At 43.6% G+C, this 18,714-nt stretch overlaps 1 protein-coding gene across 3 annotated transcripts in view; it reads right to left on the bottom strand.

The window, feature by feature from the left end:
• ABCA1 (ATP binding cassette subfamily A member 1) overlaps window positions 1–18,714 on the bottom strand; it is a 147,246-nt gene that overhangs the window by 17,476 nt on the left and 111,056 nt on the right. For all 3 annotated transcript variants that reach the window (XM_055350364.2, XM_004048392.5, XM_055350365.2), the window contains exons 25-37: window positions 17,746–17,948; window positions 16,029–16,077; window positions 15,720–15,833; window positions 14,178–14,326; window positions 12,403–12,527; window positions 11,067–11,165; window positions 7,858–8,047; window positions 6,241–6,335; window positions 4,899–4,931; window positions 3,669–3,774; window positions 2,129–2,203; window positions 1,438–1,607; window positions 48–225 (exon numbers count right to left, since the gene is read on the bottom strand). In XM_055350364.2, the coding sequence (XP_055206339.2) occupies window positions 48–225; window positions 1,438–1,607; window positions 2,129–2,203; window positions 3,669–3,774; window positions 4,899–4,931; window positions 6,241–6,335; window positions 7,858–8,047; window positions 11,067–11,165; window positions 12,403–12,527; window positions 14,178–14,326; window positions 15,720–15,833; window positions 16,029–16,077; window positions 17,746–17,948 (1,586 nt within the window). The remainder of the gene's footprint in view (window positions 1–47; window positions 226–1,437; window positions 1,608–2,128; window positions 2,204–3,668; window positions 3,775–4,898; window positions 4,932–6,240; window positions 6,336–7,857; window positions 8,048–11,066; window positions 11,166–12,402; window positions 12,528–14,177; window positions 14,327–15,719; window positions 15,834–16,028; window positions 16,078–17,745; window positions 17,949–18,714) is intronic.

The following is an 18,714-nucleotide window of genomic DNA, read 5'->3' on the forward strand; positions in this document are numbered from 1 at the left end:
ATGGCCCTGACAGACATCAGAAAGATACAGCAGGCCTGTGTCCTTACCATATCCCAGACAAAATTAGAGAGCCAGTAGATGACAGGCTTCACTCCACTGATGAACTGCAGGTGTTTTGCTTTGCTGACCCGCTCCTGGATCAGGAATACGACAAAGCTGGCTGGGACAAAGGACATCGCAAAGATGACACAGATGGACACAAGGACATCCACTGATGTGGTCATCCTGGAAAGAAAAAGGGTGTGAAAATCTGAGGGGTCTTTGATGCAGTTAGGGCTCAATCAGTGAGGACATGGACACACAGACAAACACACACATACACACACACAGAGATATCTGAGGCACAGCCCAAGGAAAAACATCTGTTCACCAGACACATTTTATTCAGGGTTAAGATGACCATTTTTAAGTCTAAAAATATGACAATGTAAATGCCAAACTGATATTACTGAGGTCAAAAGAGTCCACTGTCACAATAAAACTAATGAAGGAAGTCAGAGTGGTTAATGGCATTCACTTTGGTCCACTGTTCATGACCTTGTAAGAGCAGTAAGTTGTAAATTTTCACAGACAAAGGACTAGTGGGGCTTGAAAACTAAATGAGAGCAGAAATATTACTCTGTAACTACTCAAATTAATTAATATTTCTGGCTGTAAATCAACTTGAAAATAACAGTATGTAGCCTATTGATCTAACATGTACAAAAATTCTGTCAGATTCTTATAAGAAGAATGGTCTTATAAGCCCATTACATGGGGTCTTGGTATGAAGATCCTAGTGTCCTGTATTAGTATCCTGTAGGAGTAAAGCAGAAACAGGAACTGCCATGCTCCACATACAGGAAAGGTATCTAATGTGTGTGAAATATCAACTCTGTGCTGAGTGCTGGGCTTGGCAATTTACATGAACTGCCTCATTTAATATCATACATCTTTAAAGTTTAGAGACCAGATTCAAACCCAGATCCGTATGACTCCAAAGGCTGCATACTTTAAACTAGCTCATCCTGGCTTTAAACTTCACACACACACACACACACACACACACACACACAGCTTAATTTAGGAATTAAAGATACAAGCTAATAAAAACATATTCCACCAAGTTTAAAACAGTGGTTTTTAAACAAATCAAACTGATTAAACACTTATAATTAAATTATAATTTAATTAACAATTTTTGAACTCATTTTATATGAATTCACTAAATGTTACGATTTTTACATATCAGTGTCATTTTCTCTTCTGCAGTTCAAGAAGCCCAACCAGCCAATTCGTAAACTTATCACTTCTGCCCAGAGCCTGGATCAACCCAGATTTATCATAATATAACGGTCTCTGCAGCTGTTCCCCTACAATGAGCTTCACATTTTTCTCCCCTTCTCCATGACCCTCTCCCTTGCCCCATTCCATCTATACAGACACAGCTACACTTACAGAGCCACCTCTGAGAGCTGCTGCTTGGTGAGATTCAGGGGATGATTGAAAGCAGTAATTCCATAATGGCTAGGGTTCTCTCCCTTTTGCAGGTTAGCCCGGAGAATGGCATTGTTGATGACATTCAGGAAAGAGCTGATTGCATGCCAGCCCTTGTTATTGAACCACACCTGAAAGAAAACATACCAGGTACAAGGTAATGCCCCCAAACCGGGCTCCTGCAGGCAGGTGCTCACACACCAACCATGCCCATAAACCTCAGAAAGAAATTCTAGTCACATACCAAGGCAAAACACTATGATCAGAGAATATGGCAAAGTAATTACAGTGTTCAGGACATAGTGATCACTGACTATGTGGGCAGGCGCTGTGGTGAGGACCTTATACCTGTAACTCATTGAATTCTCACAACAGTTTGGAAATAGCTATTATTACTGTCTCCATTTCACAGATGAGGGAACTGAGGCTTAGACAGGTTAAGTAACTTAGTCAAGGTTACCTGGTATGTCTGGTGGCAAAGCAAATTCTCTGAATCACTACACTATACCGTACTGCCTCACTGGTAAAGTTAATAGTTTGCTCTTTTCTGTTGTGAATGCCCCTGCCAACTTTACCATGAGTTGAAAGTACTCCAGGAAACATAAGGATTATTGTTCATCAAAAAGCTGCTAGAACAAAGACAGCGGTTTACCTTGACATTATTTTTGGTGTCCAGTCCTGTCATAAATCTTCCCAAGCTGTTGAGAAATCGATCTGCAGAACTGTCCTGTAAACAACAGAAACCTGCCTCAGTTGTGACTGTTCACATAGATAAGGGGCAACAGTCAATCTGGAACCTGTGGACAACAGGACGGCCCTGTGAAGAGCAATGCCACTACCTTGTTCACTGAAATTAAATGTGAAGCCATTAAATAAACGGCTCCTGAGAACCAAGTGACCAGAAATCTACAGCAGTGATGCTGCCATGATGCCACAAGTCTAGAAGGAATCACAGAGAAATCCTGGGATGCAAAGCCCCAAGATTTTAATGTCTGGTTATCACGGTGGGGTGAGGACTCCTCAAAGTGCTCCACCAGCATCATCTGAAGAGCCAGAACCACGCTCTGCCTGCAGATGTGCCAGATACATGGGCCCATCACTCAAAAGCAGACTTGTGGACTCTAGGACTATCACTGCTGTCCACAATCCTAGGGTCTATTTTATCGGAGCCCCTTAATTCTCACCTAAAAATGGGAAACCTGAGACACAGAGAAATGAAGTGAGTACTTATCAGGTCCTACAGACCAGCTTGCCAGCTTAAAAAAAAGATTCATTTCCTATTTAGTCAGTGATTGTTTCAGCAAAGTATGTTTGAAACCCAGTTTATTTACCAACTGGCCAAATTTGTAAACCTGGTTGTTCTGAGAGCTTTTTTTGAGATGGAGTCTTGCTCTGTCACCCAGGCTGGAGTGTAGTGGTGCAATCTGGGCTCACTGCAACCTCCGCCTCCCGGGTTCAAGCAATTCTCTCACCTCAGCCTCCCGAGTAGCTGGGATTACAGGCGCACGCCACCATGCCCGGCTAATTTTTCTATGTTTTTAGCAGAGACAGGGTTTCACCATGTTGGCCAGGCTGGTCTCAAACTCCTGACCTTGTGCTCTGCCCGCCTCGGCCTCCCAAAGTGCTGGGATAACAGGTGTAAGCCACCGCGCCCAGCCTCTGAGAGCTTTTAAATCTCTGGATTTAATTTTTTTTTTGAGATGGAGTTTTGCTCTTGTTGCCCAGGCTGGAGTGCAACGGTGCGATCTTGGCTCACTACAACCTTTTCCTACAGGGTTCAAGCAATTCTCCTGCCTCAGCCTCCCAAGTAGCTGGGATTACAGGTGTGTGCCACCAAGCCCAGCTAATTTTTTTGTATTTTTAGTAGATACGGGTTTTCGTCATGTAGGCCAGGCTGGTCTCGAACTCCTGACTTCAAGTGATCCACCCGCTTCGGCCTCCCAAAGTGCTAGGATTACAGGCATGAGCCACAGCTCCTGGCCTCTGGATTTGTTTTTGACCTACACTTTTAAACGTACAACTAAGTAATTCAGTTTTGTCTGGCTCAAATCGCTAAATGCCAAAGACGGCTCTGTATGCCAACATATTCAGAACAATGAGCTGCCAGGTGATCCGTTTAACCTGCCAACTACTCCTATATCCTAGCAGCTACATGCCCATTTTTCTGATACATCTTATGATAGATATTGTACCTTGGCCAGCTTTAGGTGTTTCTTCATTTGTTTGATGGCATCATTAACTTCTTGACTCGGAGGAAGTGCTTGAATATTACTGGCACCCAGGGAAAAGCCGCCATACCTAAAAGAACAGCCTGACATTAAAACCCAGACAGTGGGGTGCACAGTATCATCAGCAGCAGACTCAGGGCGAGTGTGTACAAGGTTCACTGAGTCAAATTCCTGTTCAAAGGAGGGCTAAATTTTGCCTCAGAGAAGTTACGCGTCAGCTTCCTCTAATAAATGTTGGCAATCTCTTAACTCCCATGGTTTCTGCCCAGCAGGGAGGACCTGGCCTGATTACACACACAGTTAGATAGCTGAGACATCGAGGAAAGAATGGTGTTTCATCTCACAGATGCTCCTCCAACCCAGTGGCTCGGGTGTGAATGTGGGTCTGGAGGCAAGCAGATGGGGAGTTGGGAGAGTGGGAACCCTGCACTGTCCAGAGTAGGCTGCGCTGGCCTTATACACAGGCTCCGGCTCCTTTCTAGCATGAGGGCTATTATAGGGGCCTGCATCTGCTCTGCCCAGAGATCCAGGGGTCCTGGCCCTTGGGGAAAAGGCAGAGAGAAAAGGTGGAAATCAGTAACAAGGAGCCTTTGGGCCCCCTGAGGTAGCCACATCACCTATCTCATTTTCCATGATGGACAAACTGGCTTCAAGAACTCTTCTGTCCCCAGTCCCACCTGTTCCTTCAAAACCCAGACGGACAAATGGGTTGAAATACAGTGCAAAGAGATGGTTTTGGCGCTTCTTATTTCCTCTAAGACCTTCTTAGTCCCTTGCTAAATGCCTAGAAATTGTCCTTGAGTCCTTAAGAAGCCTTGGGAATCTGGTTTGGGGGGAAAGTACAAGTAGGTATTCCCCTCACAACACTACTTACTTGAAATCCCTAGACACCTGCAGGAGATTTCTGATTCTCCTCAAGGAAATCAGTACATCAAATATTTCAGAGGCCTCTGGAGGGGCTGCCGGGCACTGAGCCACGATGCTCTAGGCAGAAACTCTATAAAGCAGGCCTAATCTAAATCTGTCTGTGCCCCTGTGTGCTCCACATGTTCACAGGGCTTCTGTCCTCCTCACAGTGAGATGGCACCCACAAGTGTGTGAGTGACAAACAATCCCCAAGGCTTTCTTCAATCCAAGACACCTACAACACCATCCTCCCCCTGAGCTAAACGTGCCAGAAAGACAGCAACTTACCTAAACTCATTCACCCAGATCTTGTTCTTTAAGCTGCAGAGACAAAGAAACAAAAAATCAGTTCAAAGAAAGCACTGAGCCTATTCCTGATGATGCAAAAGGAGTAAATATCCACCTGAGGATATAAGGAAGGGACAGAAATAACCCTAGAATCAGCTGGCCTTGTAGGGTTGTGCTAGAGAAAAGAAGCCTGTGTTCAGGCCTCTTCCAGCCTTCTCTCCATCATAAATACCCTATTACTTATATGAGAACCAGGCCTTGGGTTAAACCAATTTACAAACCACCTTATAGACCAAGATGTAACCAAACTAGAAGCTTTTCCTTTCTTTTTTTTTTTCTTTTGGGAGATGGTTTCGCTCTTGTTGCCCAGGCTGGAATGCAATGGCATGAACTCAGCCCACTGCAACCTCCGCCTCCCAGATTCAAGCAATTCTCCTGCCTCAGCCTCCCAAGTAGCTGGGATTACAGGCACGCACCACCACGCCCAGCTTATTTTGTATTTTTAGTAGAGACAGGGTTTCCCCATGTTGGCCAGGCTGGTCTCAAACTCCTGACCTCAAGTGATCCACCCGCCTTGGCCTCCTAAAGTGCTGGGATTACAGGCATGAGCCACCGCGCCCGGCCTAGAAGCTTTTTCAGTTAACAATAATATTTCAATTGTGGATGACATATGGAGAAATTATGCTTCTTTCCTAGAAACTCATGGTCACTATCACTCCAGCAGGCCCATGCCATTTAAAGTCACTGAGATACTCCTAAGCGAAAGACCCCAACTGACCAAGTTGATGGGAAGGAAACCAGAACAAACATTTGCTGAGCCAAGCATTCAACACTAGGCTGCCATGTCCTGGGAAGCTAGAAGGCTCTCCCAAGGCTGCACAGCCAAGGCAGGCTCCTAAACCTTCCCAGAGCTCCCTCCACGAGACCACAAATTATCATGGAGTCCCCCATCAGAGAGTACCCAAGGCACTATATGTACACCATTTAATTTAGTCCTCATGACAAACTTATAAGAGCAACATTAATATCACAATTTAGATAAACTAAGGCTTTAAAAGGATAACCAGTTACCTCGTCAAGTTGCTACTAAGTGGCAAAATTTGACGTTGAATCCATTTCTATTTTCATTCTAGACCAGGCTGCCTCAGCCTTGAAGCTGACAACTGAATGTTCACAGTCCCTCTCGTCATCTTTTCTAGTTGGGGTAATATCCTAAACTTCCAATAGACAGAATCAGGCCATAATCTGGCATTTCCCCCACTGTTTCAGTCTGTTATTTGTAGGTCTTTAATTCCTCTAATTAGTAATAGTAAGGCAGGGGCCAAGTTTAGTAAAAAGTCACCTTTTGGCTATGATCTGCACATACGTCTTCACCAGATAATCCGAAATGTTTCTTCCCGTCAGGTCCTGAAGGATATCTGCAGTGTTTTGTTTTCTCTGTCATCACATGAAAACCAAGCATACGGGTCTTTATAGACAAGAATTGAAACAGAAAACAAATCAAAGACAACAGTGACCATGTCCACAGTGTGACCGGAAACCTGACTACAGGTCCCAGACACTGCCCTCAGTCAACCAGCACTGAGACTTGGTTCACCCTGCCCTCGGCACTAGTAATTCACTTACACCAAGCCAAGGTCTTTCCCAAGAATTTATTCTGAACATCTAAACAATAAACATTGAAATGAGATTCTTTGTAGTCAAGAGATGTTTAGGAAGCACCATAATTCACTATGCCTAATAAATCTTCTGTTCACTGGAGTTATACTGATGACTAGATTAGCTGTTATTTTATTCATTTTATTTTTTGATATGGAGTTTTGCTGTGTTGCTCAGGCTGGAGTACAGTGGTGCAATTTTGGCTCCTTGCGACCTCCACCTCCCAGGTTCAAGCAATTCTCCTGCCTCAGCCTCCCAAGTAACTGGGATTACAGGCATGTGTCACCATGCCTGGCTAATTTTTGAATTTTTAGTAGAGACAGGGTTTCGCCACATTGGCCAAGCTGGTTTCGAACTCCTGACCTTAGGTGATCAGTCCACCTCGGCATCCCAAAATACTGAGATTACAGGTGTGAGCCACCCCGCACCTGGACTAGCTATTATTTTCAAGAGTGGTAACCAAGCCTTCTTTTAGTTCTTGTACTCATTTAGAATTGCTTGTCCTCATCCTGCAATTTGGTTGCTGATAAAAGCAGCAGAGAGCTATCATAAGCGCTCCTCTTCCTGAAATTCTCAAGAAAAAAAAAAAATGGCTCAGGACTCCTTCCCAAATAGAGTCTCTAAGAATACCAGAGTTGACAAGATCCACAGGAGTTTTCTGGTCCAGCCTCCCTAATTCAGAGGTGAAGAAACAGGCCCAGGCCTGTCAAAGGCTACCAGCTCATTTGCTGCAGAGCCAAGATTGGAAGCCAGGCCTGCCACAGTCTGTCCTGTGACTTTACTGCTGTGGGACAGGCATGGGCACAGTGTGGTCCAAACCTTCTCCCCTCAAAACTCACATGCTTTTTCTTATGACAAGAAGCAAGTTAAAGACTGAAACACGGCTGGGCGTAGTGGCTCATGCCTGTAATCCCAGCACTTTGGGAGGCCGAGGCGGGTGGATCACCTGAGGTCAGGAATTCCAGACCAGCCTAGCCAACATGGCGAAACTCTATCTCTACTAAAAACACAAAAATTAGCCAGACATGGTGGTGCATGCCTGTAATCCCAGCTACTCAGGAGGCTGAGGCAGGAGAATCGCTTGAACCTGGGAGGTGGAGGTTGCAGTGAGACAAGATCATGCCACGGCACTCCAGCCTGGGCGACAGAGCAAGACTCCGCCTCAGAAAAAAAAACAAAAAACAAAAAAGACTGAAACAGACCCTCCCAACATGATATCTCATTCATTCCTGCTTCCAAGCAGAAGCTACCAGCCCATCCTGCACCCCTTCTGCCCAATCACACCCTGAAAGTGACTCACTTGTGGAGGAGGCAGCCCCCCTGCCCCTGGGGGACACACAGGCAGCATCTTCTTGATTTTGTCGCTGCTACACTGGCATGCAGGTGAAGGGTTCTGCATTGTCCAGTTCCCATTCTGGAAGAGGTCCATGATGGTCTGGGGAACTGGGGCAGTGGTCCACTCTTCCTCCCCTGCCTGGCAGGGCGTGTCTCTGCAAAGGGAAGACAGCAAGAGTAGGATTACCCGAGATGGCCTGGCCTTTCTGTTGCCTCGGGAGCACAGGATCATTCCGTAACAACCACAAACATGCATCTATTCCCTCACCATTTGGAAAAGACAAGCATGATCTCATTTGATTGCTTGATCCCACAACAGCCTTGTACACTGTGACATCATTTATATCATCATTATGTATCATTTTATACATAAGTAAAATAGAATGCAAAGAGGCCCTAAATATTTACATACTGAACTCAGTTCAATCCAATCAACCAACCATTTGCTCACACAACAAACATTCGTTGAGCATCTACTACGTGCCAGGTGCTGTCCAGTATATTCGAGGGCCTAAGGTGAAAATACCTGCCTTCATGGAGGTGTATGCCCATGGAGGAGACGAACAACAAATACACTAATAAGATAACCTTAGATGGCCCAAAATAAAGCAAAATAAAAAGACAGTGACTGGGGAGAATGAACCTACTAAGAAAAGACATTTCAGCCAAAACATAACAATGATGGAGAACAAACTGGGCAAAAATCTTGGCGAAAAGAACATTCTGAGCAAAAGCGATGGCAAGTGCAGGTACAAAGGCCCTAGGAAGAAATGCATTTCTATTTTTTAGGAATAATAGGAAGACAGCATGGCTGGAGTAGGATAAGCTATGAAGAAGAGTAATGATAAAGGAGGAGGAGAGGAGCCACATGAGAGAGGCCTGGGAAAGAGTCTGGATCTTATGCTCGATGTGCTGAAAAATGAGTAGAGACTGGTAAGATCCAATTTATGTTCTCAAATGAGTAGAGAATTGGGGGATGACTGGGGTGAGAATGCTCGTCACATAAAGAGCTACGCTGTCTACAGAATTTTCCCTGGAGATAAGACACAAAGCCTTCAACCTCGTCTCCAGCTCTGAATTACTGTGGGACATCAGCAGGTCCCCTGCTCTTTTGGGGGCTTATTTTTTCCACTGGCAAAATAAAAGTTTAAAATGACTCGATTCAAAAAGTCATTTCCAGTTCCCTTCCAGTTTCAGAATTCCACAATTTAAAGTAAAGCTACAGCAATTATTTCCTTATTATTAAATATTAAATGTAATTGCCAGGCACGATGGCTCATGCCTGTAATCCCAGAACTTTGGGAGGTGAAGGCGGGTGTATCACTAAGTCAGGAGTTCAAGACCATCCTGTCCAACATGGTGAAACTCCATCTCTACTAAAATTAGAAAAATTAGCCAGTGTGGTGGCACATGCTTGTAATCCCAGCTACTCAGGAGGCTGAGGCAGGAGAATCACTTGAACCTGGGAGGCAGAGGTGGCAGTGAGCCAAGATTGAGCCACTGCACTCCAGCCTGGGCAACAGAGCAAGACTCCATCTCAAAAACAAACAAACAAACAAAAAAATACACACACACACACACACACACACACACACTATATAAATATATATTTTTAACTATTTGTTTTCTTATGTATTAAAAATTCAAATGAACAGTTTTCCAGATTGATCTCTAATTGTCTCCTTAAAGCACCTGAACTGACCAGAAAAGTCACACTAAGACACGCTGCCCTCCTGAAGCTTACACTCTGAACATTCAAAAGGGGATTGGCTGAGACAAATTTAAATATAGCTGAGACATGCTCCTGTCAAATTTCCTTCAGGTCCACCATTTTTTTGCAAAACCTAAAAATTTGAATTTCAGTAAGAGTTGTAAGGATAAAGGCTCTTCCTTCCAACCACCTCCGGCAGACTGTAGGTGGGGCTCAGACATCATGTTTGAACCCTCTGATGTCAGGGCCGGGCCTCTTTTGTCTCTACGGGCTGGCTCTCAGCCCAGTTCTGGCTCCTACAGAGCCTTCCTAAGCTAGCATCAATCCATGAGTTCATATGGTTCAGCTGGCCAGTGATGAATCCATATAACTATATTATCATCTCATCTCATGCTTCTGTCTTCCCTACACAACCTTCATGTGGAAAATCAAAGGCACCATGAAATCCAGATAGGCCGTGTCTGTGTCCTTCTCTATCCTTGTCATCTGGGTATTTGGGAACCAATATTGGCTGCTAGGATTTACCACCCATTATGTACTAAGTACTAACAAGTATTTAGTAACTATCCAATACTAATTAAGAACAAACAAGCACACAGTAGCTATCCATTTAGAAATCTGCTCTAGAACCTTGTATAAACAGGTTATCATGCTCACTGTTCTGTGGTGTGCAGAGTCACCCATCTTCCCATTGAAACTTCAAAGTCAAGTTTGCCCCTCTCTCCAATTCTCCAGCACCTTCCCACCTTGCCATAATTTTTCAGAGATCACTGTTGTTTCATGACCTCAGCTGAGATTCTGCCTAAACCTGGAAACACTAACCCACCTCTACCAGCCTTGAGCACGGCCTCATAAGATCCTCACCTCTCCACCATCTTCACTCACAGTGATCTGGTGACCTCCCTTCCCCTACACTCACTGAAGAGTCATATGGATGCTTCACTGAATTTATTTATCCACTGCTTACTTTTTAAAAGGGGGTTTTGAAGGAAAGTACAATAAAAATATACAATTTGAGAAGAAGAAAGTGTCCCTTTTTATAAAAATTCATATGCCATCTTTTCAGATTATAAAAGCGAAGAAGCTGATAAACAAAACCTGAAAATCATATATAATGAGAGCCTATTGAAGCACTTAAGTACAGGGGCTGGGAGAGAAAGAAAGGAAAAGCATTTCATCAGTAAGTGTAAAGTGCTATTTAAATTAAATATTAAGGTTCTAAATCAGTAAACAAATGTCTGTAATGATGTGCTTTGCACGGTGTTAGAAGACTCTCCAAACGTTTGTTCCTAGATAATTTAGTTCGGTTACTACCTTGGCTTTTTGTAATTAAAACATAATAATAATTCAAAGGGCAAATGCTGGCAGTCACAATGTGGCATGCAGTTGATAAATGCAGCATATTAGAAATCAAACCAGGCAACAAGCACAAGAAGCCTGCTTATGGCTAAAGTGGCACTCACGGGATTGGGTTTCCTTCCATACAGCGGGTCCCGAAGCCAGGGTCTTTCGTGAGGGCGTTTAAGAGTTCCAGGGTTCCCGTGTCCTCAGGAGCATCATTGCTGTGGGTACATGAGAGGCAGCCAGCTTAGTAATTCATTAAAACCAGTAATCAAGAGATAAAAATGTTTTTATAAATTAAACATTTTAGGAAGCATTTCTCTGTGACAGGCTCTTAAAACAGAAATGAACAAAACACAGAAACCACCCAGAAGGATCTCAGACTCTGGCCCTGTATTCAGCATCAGGGTGACGTAGAGCACTCCAAAGTGGAGCTTGTTTTAAATGGGCTGTATGTATAAAGGTGTGTATGTGTACACACATGTACATACACATATACATTTATATATATTTTTTAATTTGAAGAAAATCAACTCATTAAGTATTTCAAAATTGCTTTCACAATTATCCCTTTGGCACAGACAAGCAGGATTTTCCAAGAAAGGGCAAGAAAACTTTGTACTCTTTGCATGCACAACTAGAAAGCACAAAAATAACAGGCACAGGTCACAAACACATGCTATGTTCCACAACTATGGGCAATACAGGGTCAGCAGCCGGAAAGGAAAAAATAAAGTAAACCTGAACTATGTAAGAAGAAAATGTGGGCTTAGAGAAAAAGAGGCCAATTCACATTACATATATATATATATATATATATATATATATATACACTTTTTTTTTAAATGCTTCCCTTTTGTATCACTGACACAGTTCCCCCATCTACAGGTCTACAAATCTTTCAGGACTGAAGAAATCTCCTGCTAAGACCCAGAAAAATCCTTTGTCCTTTTCTTTGATTTAATGTATTGTTACAGAGTGGGGGATATTTTTATCTAAAGAACAAACACTACCTAACATCCCAAATATAACAGAATAGATAATAATTACATGAATTATACTTTGCAGAAAACAAGTCTCTGGAGGTTCTATGCTTTGACAGTGTGCCCTGTGACTCAATTACAGAATTAAAACACAGCTCCACAAATCCAAATATTTTATAACTTAATCATGGATTTTTGCAAGGGTGGATTATTTTACCTAAAACACATGTGGCTGTTCCTGACAACAGCAGGATAAAGAGGAGAGAGGCTGAAAGGCTCAACAGAAGACTGGCCTATTATTCAGGGTTAGTTCGCTGCTGTTCTATGCATGCAGTATTAGCTTATACAGGGACCTGAGCCGCAGCAGTAAAATTCATTCCACCATGTAATTCTGAAGTCCATTCCCTTGGCCCTCGTAAACATCTTTGGTCTGCTCGAATCTTACCCCCTCCTGGGACGTAGAAGACAAACATACCTGACAAATGTGTACTGTTCGTTGTACATCCAGGGCTGAAGTTCCAGGCTGGGGTACTTGCCAAAGGGTGGCACGATCAGGCTGAACACAAGGGCAATGCAGACAAACACAGCTGGCAAGACAATCTTTACCCAGGCAGTGGAGGGGGCAGGGGGACAGCAGGAAATGGCAAGTGTTAGAAACAAGGCCAAGGGGCAAATCCCTATGAGTCCAGCCCACCTCCCCGACCAACCAGCACGGCAATGAGGAATGCAGGGCCTATGACTGTGCTGCACCAAGGCATTCTTGGCAGCTGGGAAGCAATGGAGCCTGAAAACTAAACCTTTTCTCTGGCAACACAAGGCCAGAGGTTATGGCCACCTGGCAGAGGCACTAAGCCAAGAAGTTCACGAAGTAAATAGTGCTCACATTCAGGGTGACTCAGAACACTGGGCCCTGCCCTTCTTCCTCCTGAAGACTGAGAAAGACTACATTGGGCCATGAACCCAGGAGCAGGAGCCAGAAGTCCTGAATCCTGGTTCTGTCTCTAGCACAAGTGTACCCATGTGAAGTCACGCTCCCCACTGGCCTCAGTTTTCTCATTTTAATCTGAGGTCTGAGAACACACGGCCCATTCAAATCCTACACTATAATAAAACCAACTCTACAGCAACGGCTCCAATCATGGACAACCATAGTCATTATCTCCCGTGATAGTCTCAGAAAGAATAAATATCCAATTCCTTCTTCAACCTCCTAAGACTTTCTACCATATCTTCTCTGAAAAAAAAAATGACTTGGGTATACTTTATAAGTTAACCCAAAGCTCCTTCCATTTATTGCTGAGAAATGTATCCCTTATAACCTTAAAGATTCAAATAATGCCCCCAATTCTAATGTTCTGGGATTTCAATGCAGAAAATTAACATTGAGTGAATAATTCTGTATAACAACTACTATAATGAGAACTATCTCTATGTTGTCATTATTTATGGTTGTGTTATCAATGGTCATCATCAACAAACAAAGGTAACTGAGGATCAGAGAGACTAAGCAGCTTGCCCAAGGTCATATAGCCAATAAATAGCAAAGTCAGGATTCAACTCGAGCTCTGTATGCTCCAAACTCCCGCTCTTAACAATATCCACATCATCAAATGAAAGACTCTCTGCAGACCTTTTCTCTACATTTCTTGATTTTATAGAGTGAAAAAATTTAACCCTTCTAACTAAGCAAGTTAGCAGGCAAACACTGACATGAAGACAATAGTGTAACAAGTCTTCTCTGTTGGCCAACTATATTCTGACCTATCTTTTCTACCAGTTTGAGTTAAACATCAACTCAGAGAAAAATCATGTTTCTAATAAATTCACATGTCAAGTGCATCTGGGCATAACAACTCTCATGTTATGACAGCTGAATACACCCAACCAGTTTTTCTACACTTTGTCCTTTTTATGTTCTCCTCCAAAATAAAAATAACATATACACACACAAAACTAAGCACTTACTAATGTCAGGCCCCATTCTAAGCAGCTATTCATTTTTATTTTTGTAACAACCCTGTATTGCAGGTAATATTATTATCCCCATTTTACAGATGAGGAGATTGAGGCATAGAGAAGTAACTTGCCAGCGGATACACAACTGGCAAGGAATAGAACTGGGATTGAAATACAGATAAATCTGGCTCCAGCATCCGTATCTTGACCAGGATGCTATCCTGCCTTCACTGGTCACAGAGCCTGCAGCCCACCCATGAAGCCGGAGTCTCTGGCGAAAACAGCACATCTCACCTGAGCAAAAAATCCTTTCCGACTCCGTCTGGCAATTAGCAGTCTCTTCCACAAAAGGGCCACAAACTGTTGCTGTGTAAGTTTCCAGCCTTTCACCTGGTAGGACCCTTTGCCATCCATCCCACTGAGCAAGTCTGTCTCTCTGGATTCTGCAAGAAGCCAACACTGAAGGTCACCTATTATCTTAGGTGTTTTCAGCATTGCCATGCTCCTTCTTCTGGTGTCTTCAACAACTATCTTGGAGGCATGTGTCTGAAGCTAGAAGTTTCTCAGAAGTAAAGGGCTTTCATGACAAAGCTATGTCCAAGGAAAAGCTTGACTCAAAATGTCTAACAGTAGCAGTCTCTGCCTTTCAGTCCTTGTCTGATAAGTACAGAAAAGAAAGGTGTCTTGAGACAACTGAAAAGAGGTGTTCATGCGTAACCAGGTGTTACAGCCAGCCATTCGGATGAATCAAGTCATCAATTTCTTATAGACTACTCTATGAAACAGGCCATGTACGTAGCTTGACATATTTGAGAATACACAATGGCAATTAGCATCTCAGCTTCTCACCCTATTATATTTTGGTAAAACGTGGACACATTTCAAATGATCTAAGTACTGATACTGTATGAAGTCAGGCAGTTATATATAATGTAAGAGCCATACACTCTTTGAGCAGGGGTGAGAGAACTGGAAAGTTTTCTGTTCCTAAAAATTTTCTAGAAATCCTTGTCCTAAACTAATGATACCTAACTGATGTGCTTTTACATCTTAACAATATTTGTTTGATGTCTTAGCTCTCCTCTCCATCTCAGTTAAACACACAAAGACACACTCATCCAAAATATCTAATTCTTTTTTTTTCTTTTTTGAGATGGAGTTTTCACTCTTGTTGCCCAGTCTGGAGTGCAATGGCGCAACCTTGGCTGACTGCAACCTCTGCCTCCTGGGTTCAAGCGATTCTCCTGCCTCAGCCTCCCAAGTAGCTGGGATGACAGGCATGTGCCACCACACTCGGCTAATTTTTTGTATTTAGTAGAGACGGGGTTTCACCTTGTTGGTCAGACTGGTCTCAAACTCCTGGCCTCAGGTGATCTACCCACCTCAGCCTCTCAAAGCGCTGGGATTACTGGCATGAGCCACCATGCCCAGCCTCAAATGTCTAAGTCTTAGGGTACAATTAACTCTAACAGCAAATTCCCCTTTCTGACTCTTTCAAAATCACTCATCTACTCGAATGAATATTTGTTCAACAATTAAACACCTAATGTATACAAGAAACTAGGACCCTGCAGAAAAGATAATAAATACATGGGTTCAGAGGATTGAGGCACCATCTTTATGTCTTTAAAGGAAGTGATATGGATAGGATCTTTCAGGTTTGATCACATGCACGATGCTGCAAAGAACAAGTGGCTTTTACCATTTCCTCACTTCTCTTTGGACTCTGTAGGGATCTATCACCTTGGCTAAAGGCCATCCAAAGAAAACAGGTGAGAGCATGAGAGAGAATTTCACATTCAAAAATGGACACTGTTTGATCTTGCCCTAACAGACCTGGGTCTATGTCAGAATCATTTGGATCAGCAGCATCGTCTTCAGTGAACGGGCGAAGACAGCTCTGCTTGTCCCCGAAGGCCCGCCTGTTTCGTCTTGCTGGCAAGGTACCATCTGAAGGCACAAGGAAAGAATCCCATACTTTATTTTATTTACAACAAAACAAACCTTCCCCATCTGCAACAAACCTACACTCTACAAATGAGAATGCAATAGAACAATTCAAAGGGAAAGGAACAATACTCGTGCACTGAGAAAGCCAGCAGGAGGCACTATCTTAAGTGTGCCATTCTCCCTCAAGGCAGTTACCTGAGGTCTCAGCATCCACCCCACTCTCTTCGGCCACCTTGAGGAATATCTGGAAAATGAGAGAGATGAGAACATTATAAGCACCAACATTACGAGAGTAGTCACCACTGCCACGATTATTATATTACTGAGTGGCATGTTAGCCCCTTAAGACAGAGAAAGTAGAAGCCACATTTCTTAATAACACTTTCTCAGAGTTACCTGGGAGAGAAGCCGTTTTTGCCAGAGAACATTTCCTCAGTGGTGAGAGCTATCAATCTAGACAATCATTTTCAAATTAAAGTTATGGCTGAGCACGGTGGCTCAGGCCTATAATCCCAGCATTTTGGGAGGCCAAGGCGGGCAGATCACCTGAGGTCTGGAGCTCGAGACCAGCCTGACCAACATGGATAAAACCCATCTCTACTAAAAATACAAAATTAGCTGGGCGTGGTAGCACATGCTTGTAATCTCAGCTACTTGGGAGGCTGAGGCAGGAGAATCGCTTGAACCCGGGAGGTGGAGGTTGCAGTGAGCCAAAATTGCACCACTGCACTCCAGCTTGGGCAATAAGAGCAAAACTCCAGTCTCATCAAAAATAAAAAAAAAATTTAAAAAAGCTATGACAGTAGGACACTGCAGCAGAAGAAATTTATTCTGAACCTACAGGGAATGAGCCAAGTGGCTTCTTTCAGGACTATGGCTCTAAATCTTTGAGTAGGCTAGTACTATGATAAGTTATCCAAGACAGAATGAGCAGGAGGAAATAGAGCACTAGAAATATGATGGCAGCAATTCAAACATCAGAAGAGAATCTGAATGAGCGCAATAATTTCCAAACTCTAGTCTATAGACCACTGTGTCCAAAGTATGCAATAGAAGTACAGACTTCAAGGCCTCACCTCCAGAAATTCTGATTCACAGGCCCTGAAGCCAAACCTTAGTATGTTTATTTTTAGTAATATCCCCAGGTGATTCTGCTGCACTGTCAAGCTTGGAGACCACTGGGCCAGACAGCTTTTATATCCCCTTCAGCCTTCAAGGTCTGTGATGTTGTATCTCTAAGGGGAGGCATTACATGGATAAAGAGAGGATGGACTTTGAAGCCCCAAACCCCTGATTCTGAATCTCATGTCAGCATTCCTGAGTGTTCATTTTTTCATCTTTGAGAATTAAATGAGGTCACAGTGATTAAAAAAAAATCAAAAAACAAAAAACAAATCTCAGCACCTGGCACAAGTAGACTATCCATCCATAAACGTTTGTCATTTCCTATGTATGAGAATCCAGTTGATACCTGGCTGTGACACAGTCACACCAGGGAATTGCTCCTGATTCTGATTCAGTAGGTCTGAGCTGGGCCCAAGTTGCTGAATTTCTAACAAGTTCCCAAGTGATCCTGATGCTGCTGTTCCTCACACTGTACTTGAGTAAAGAGGCTCATTAAAGTGTAAATAAGTAGATAGGAGTTTAAGGTTGGGATGTAAATGTGTTAGGTACCACTGGTTTCAACACACAAATCTCAGGCATGTACTGTGGTACAGAGGAAAATACTTCTTTCCTGCTGTCTCCCACTACCATCTTAAATGGCTCACTGGGGCCAACATTAATCAGATGTCAATGACCTAAAAACTCAATGACTAACTCCATGATAATCCTGCTCCCAATGCAGGCTACTGGTCTGGCCTTAGGACATTTGGCCTTGCTATATATTCCGACAGTCAGCCACTTAACTTACTTCTTCCAGGGTCGTCTCTGAGATGCCATAACTAGAAATGCCCAGGTCTGAGAGCCGGTCATCAATCTCATGAAAGAGTTCCACAAAGGCTCCCTCCTTAGCAGCTTCATATGGCAGCACATAGGTCAGCTCATGCCCTATGTCTTCCACCAGCCGGGCTTCAGACACATGCTTCCTGATGAGGTTGGAGATAGCAGAGACATCTGCAGGGACCAGAATGCAAATATGGCTCAATCAACTCAGAGGGGCTTCGGAGTGAGGGCTGGCCATCCCCCACCCTCTCATCAGAGGCCTGCCGCTCATACACCACACCTGTTCCAGGTGTTTAGGTCATTCCACATGTTCATCTCTGGTCTGAGGGTTGGGGGCAAAGGAAAGGACTATGTCTTATTCACCTTTGTATCACCAAAGCCAGGCACATTGTAGGTACTCAGTGTAGAATGGGTGGACAGCTGGATGGGTGGATGGGTGAATGGGAGGATGGGAGGATGGAAGGATGGGTGGGTGGGTGGGTGGATGGGTGAATGGATAACTGAGGCTCAAAGTCTGGTGTCTATTGCCTAAGCTCTGGGATTCTTCAAAAGAAAACTTGAGTAAAGGAATCTTAAAAGATTCTTCACCCTTTCCTATGCTTATAAAGTAGGTTCCCTCATTTACCTAAATAGAGGGTTAATCTAACAGTCCATGGAAGCAGAAGTCTTCCTCGGAAAAGCCAGCCATTAGGACTAGGCAGAGATAGCAAGGGTCAAGACTTCTGTTCCACATATGCTACTGGTGACACTGGCCTCCTACACACGCTACCCAAGAAAAATCTGGAAGGCTGTTCCTGATCTCCTGGGCTCTCACTCTTCTTATGTACTAAGCTCAAATCCCACCCTCCTGGCTTGGCCCTCAGCTCCTCATCCCTGGTATTCAGTGTCCACTCCCCTAAGGGATTCCCCAAACCCCAATCATCTCAGCTCTCTGGGA

This window comes from Gorilla gorilla, chromosome 13 (genome assembly GCF_029281585.2).
Source record: "Gorilla gorilla gorilla isolate KB3781 chromosome 13, NHGRI_mGorGor1-v2.1_pri, whole genome shotgun sequence".
Taxonomy (NCBI): domain Eukaryota; kingdom Metazoa; phylum Chordata; class Mammalia; order Primates; family Hominidae; genus Gorilla; species Gorilla gorilla.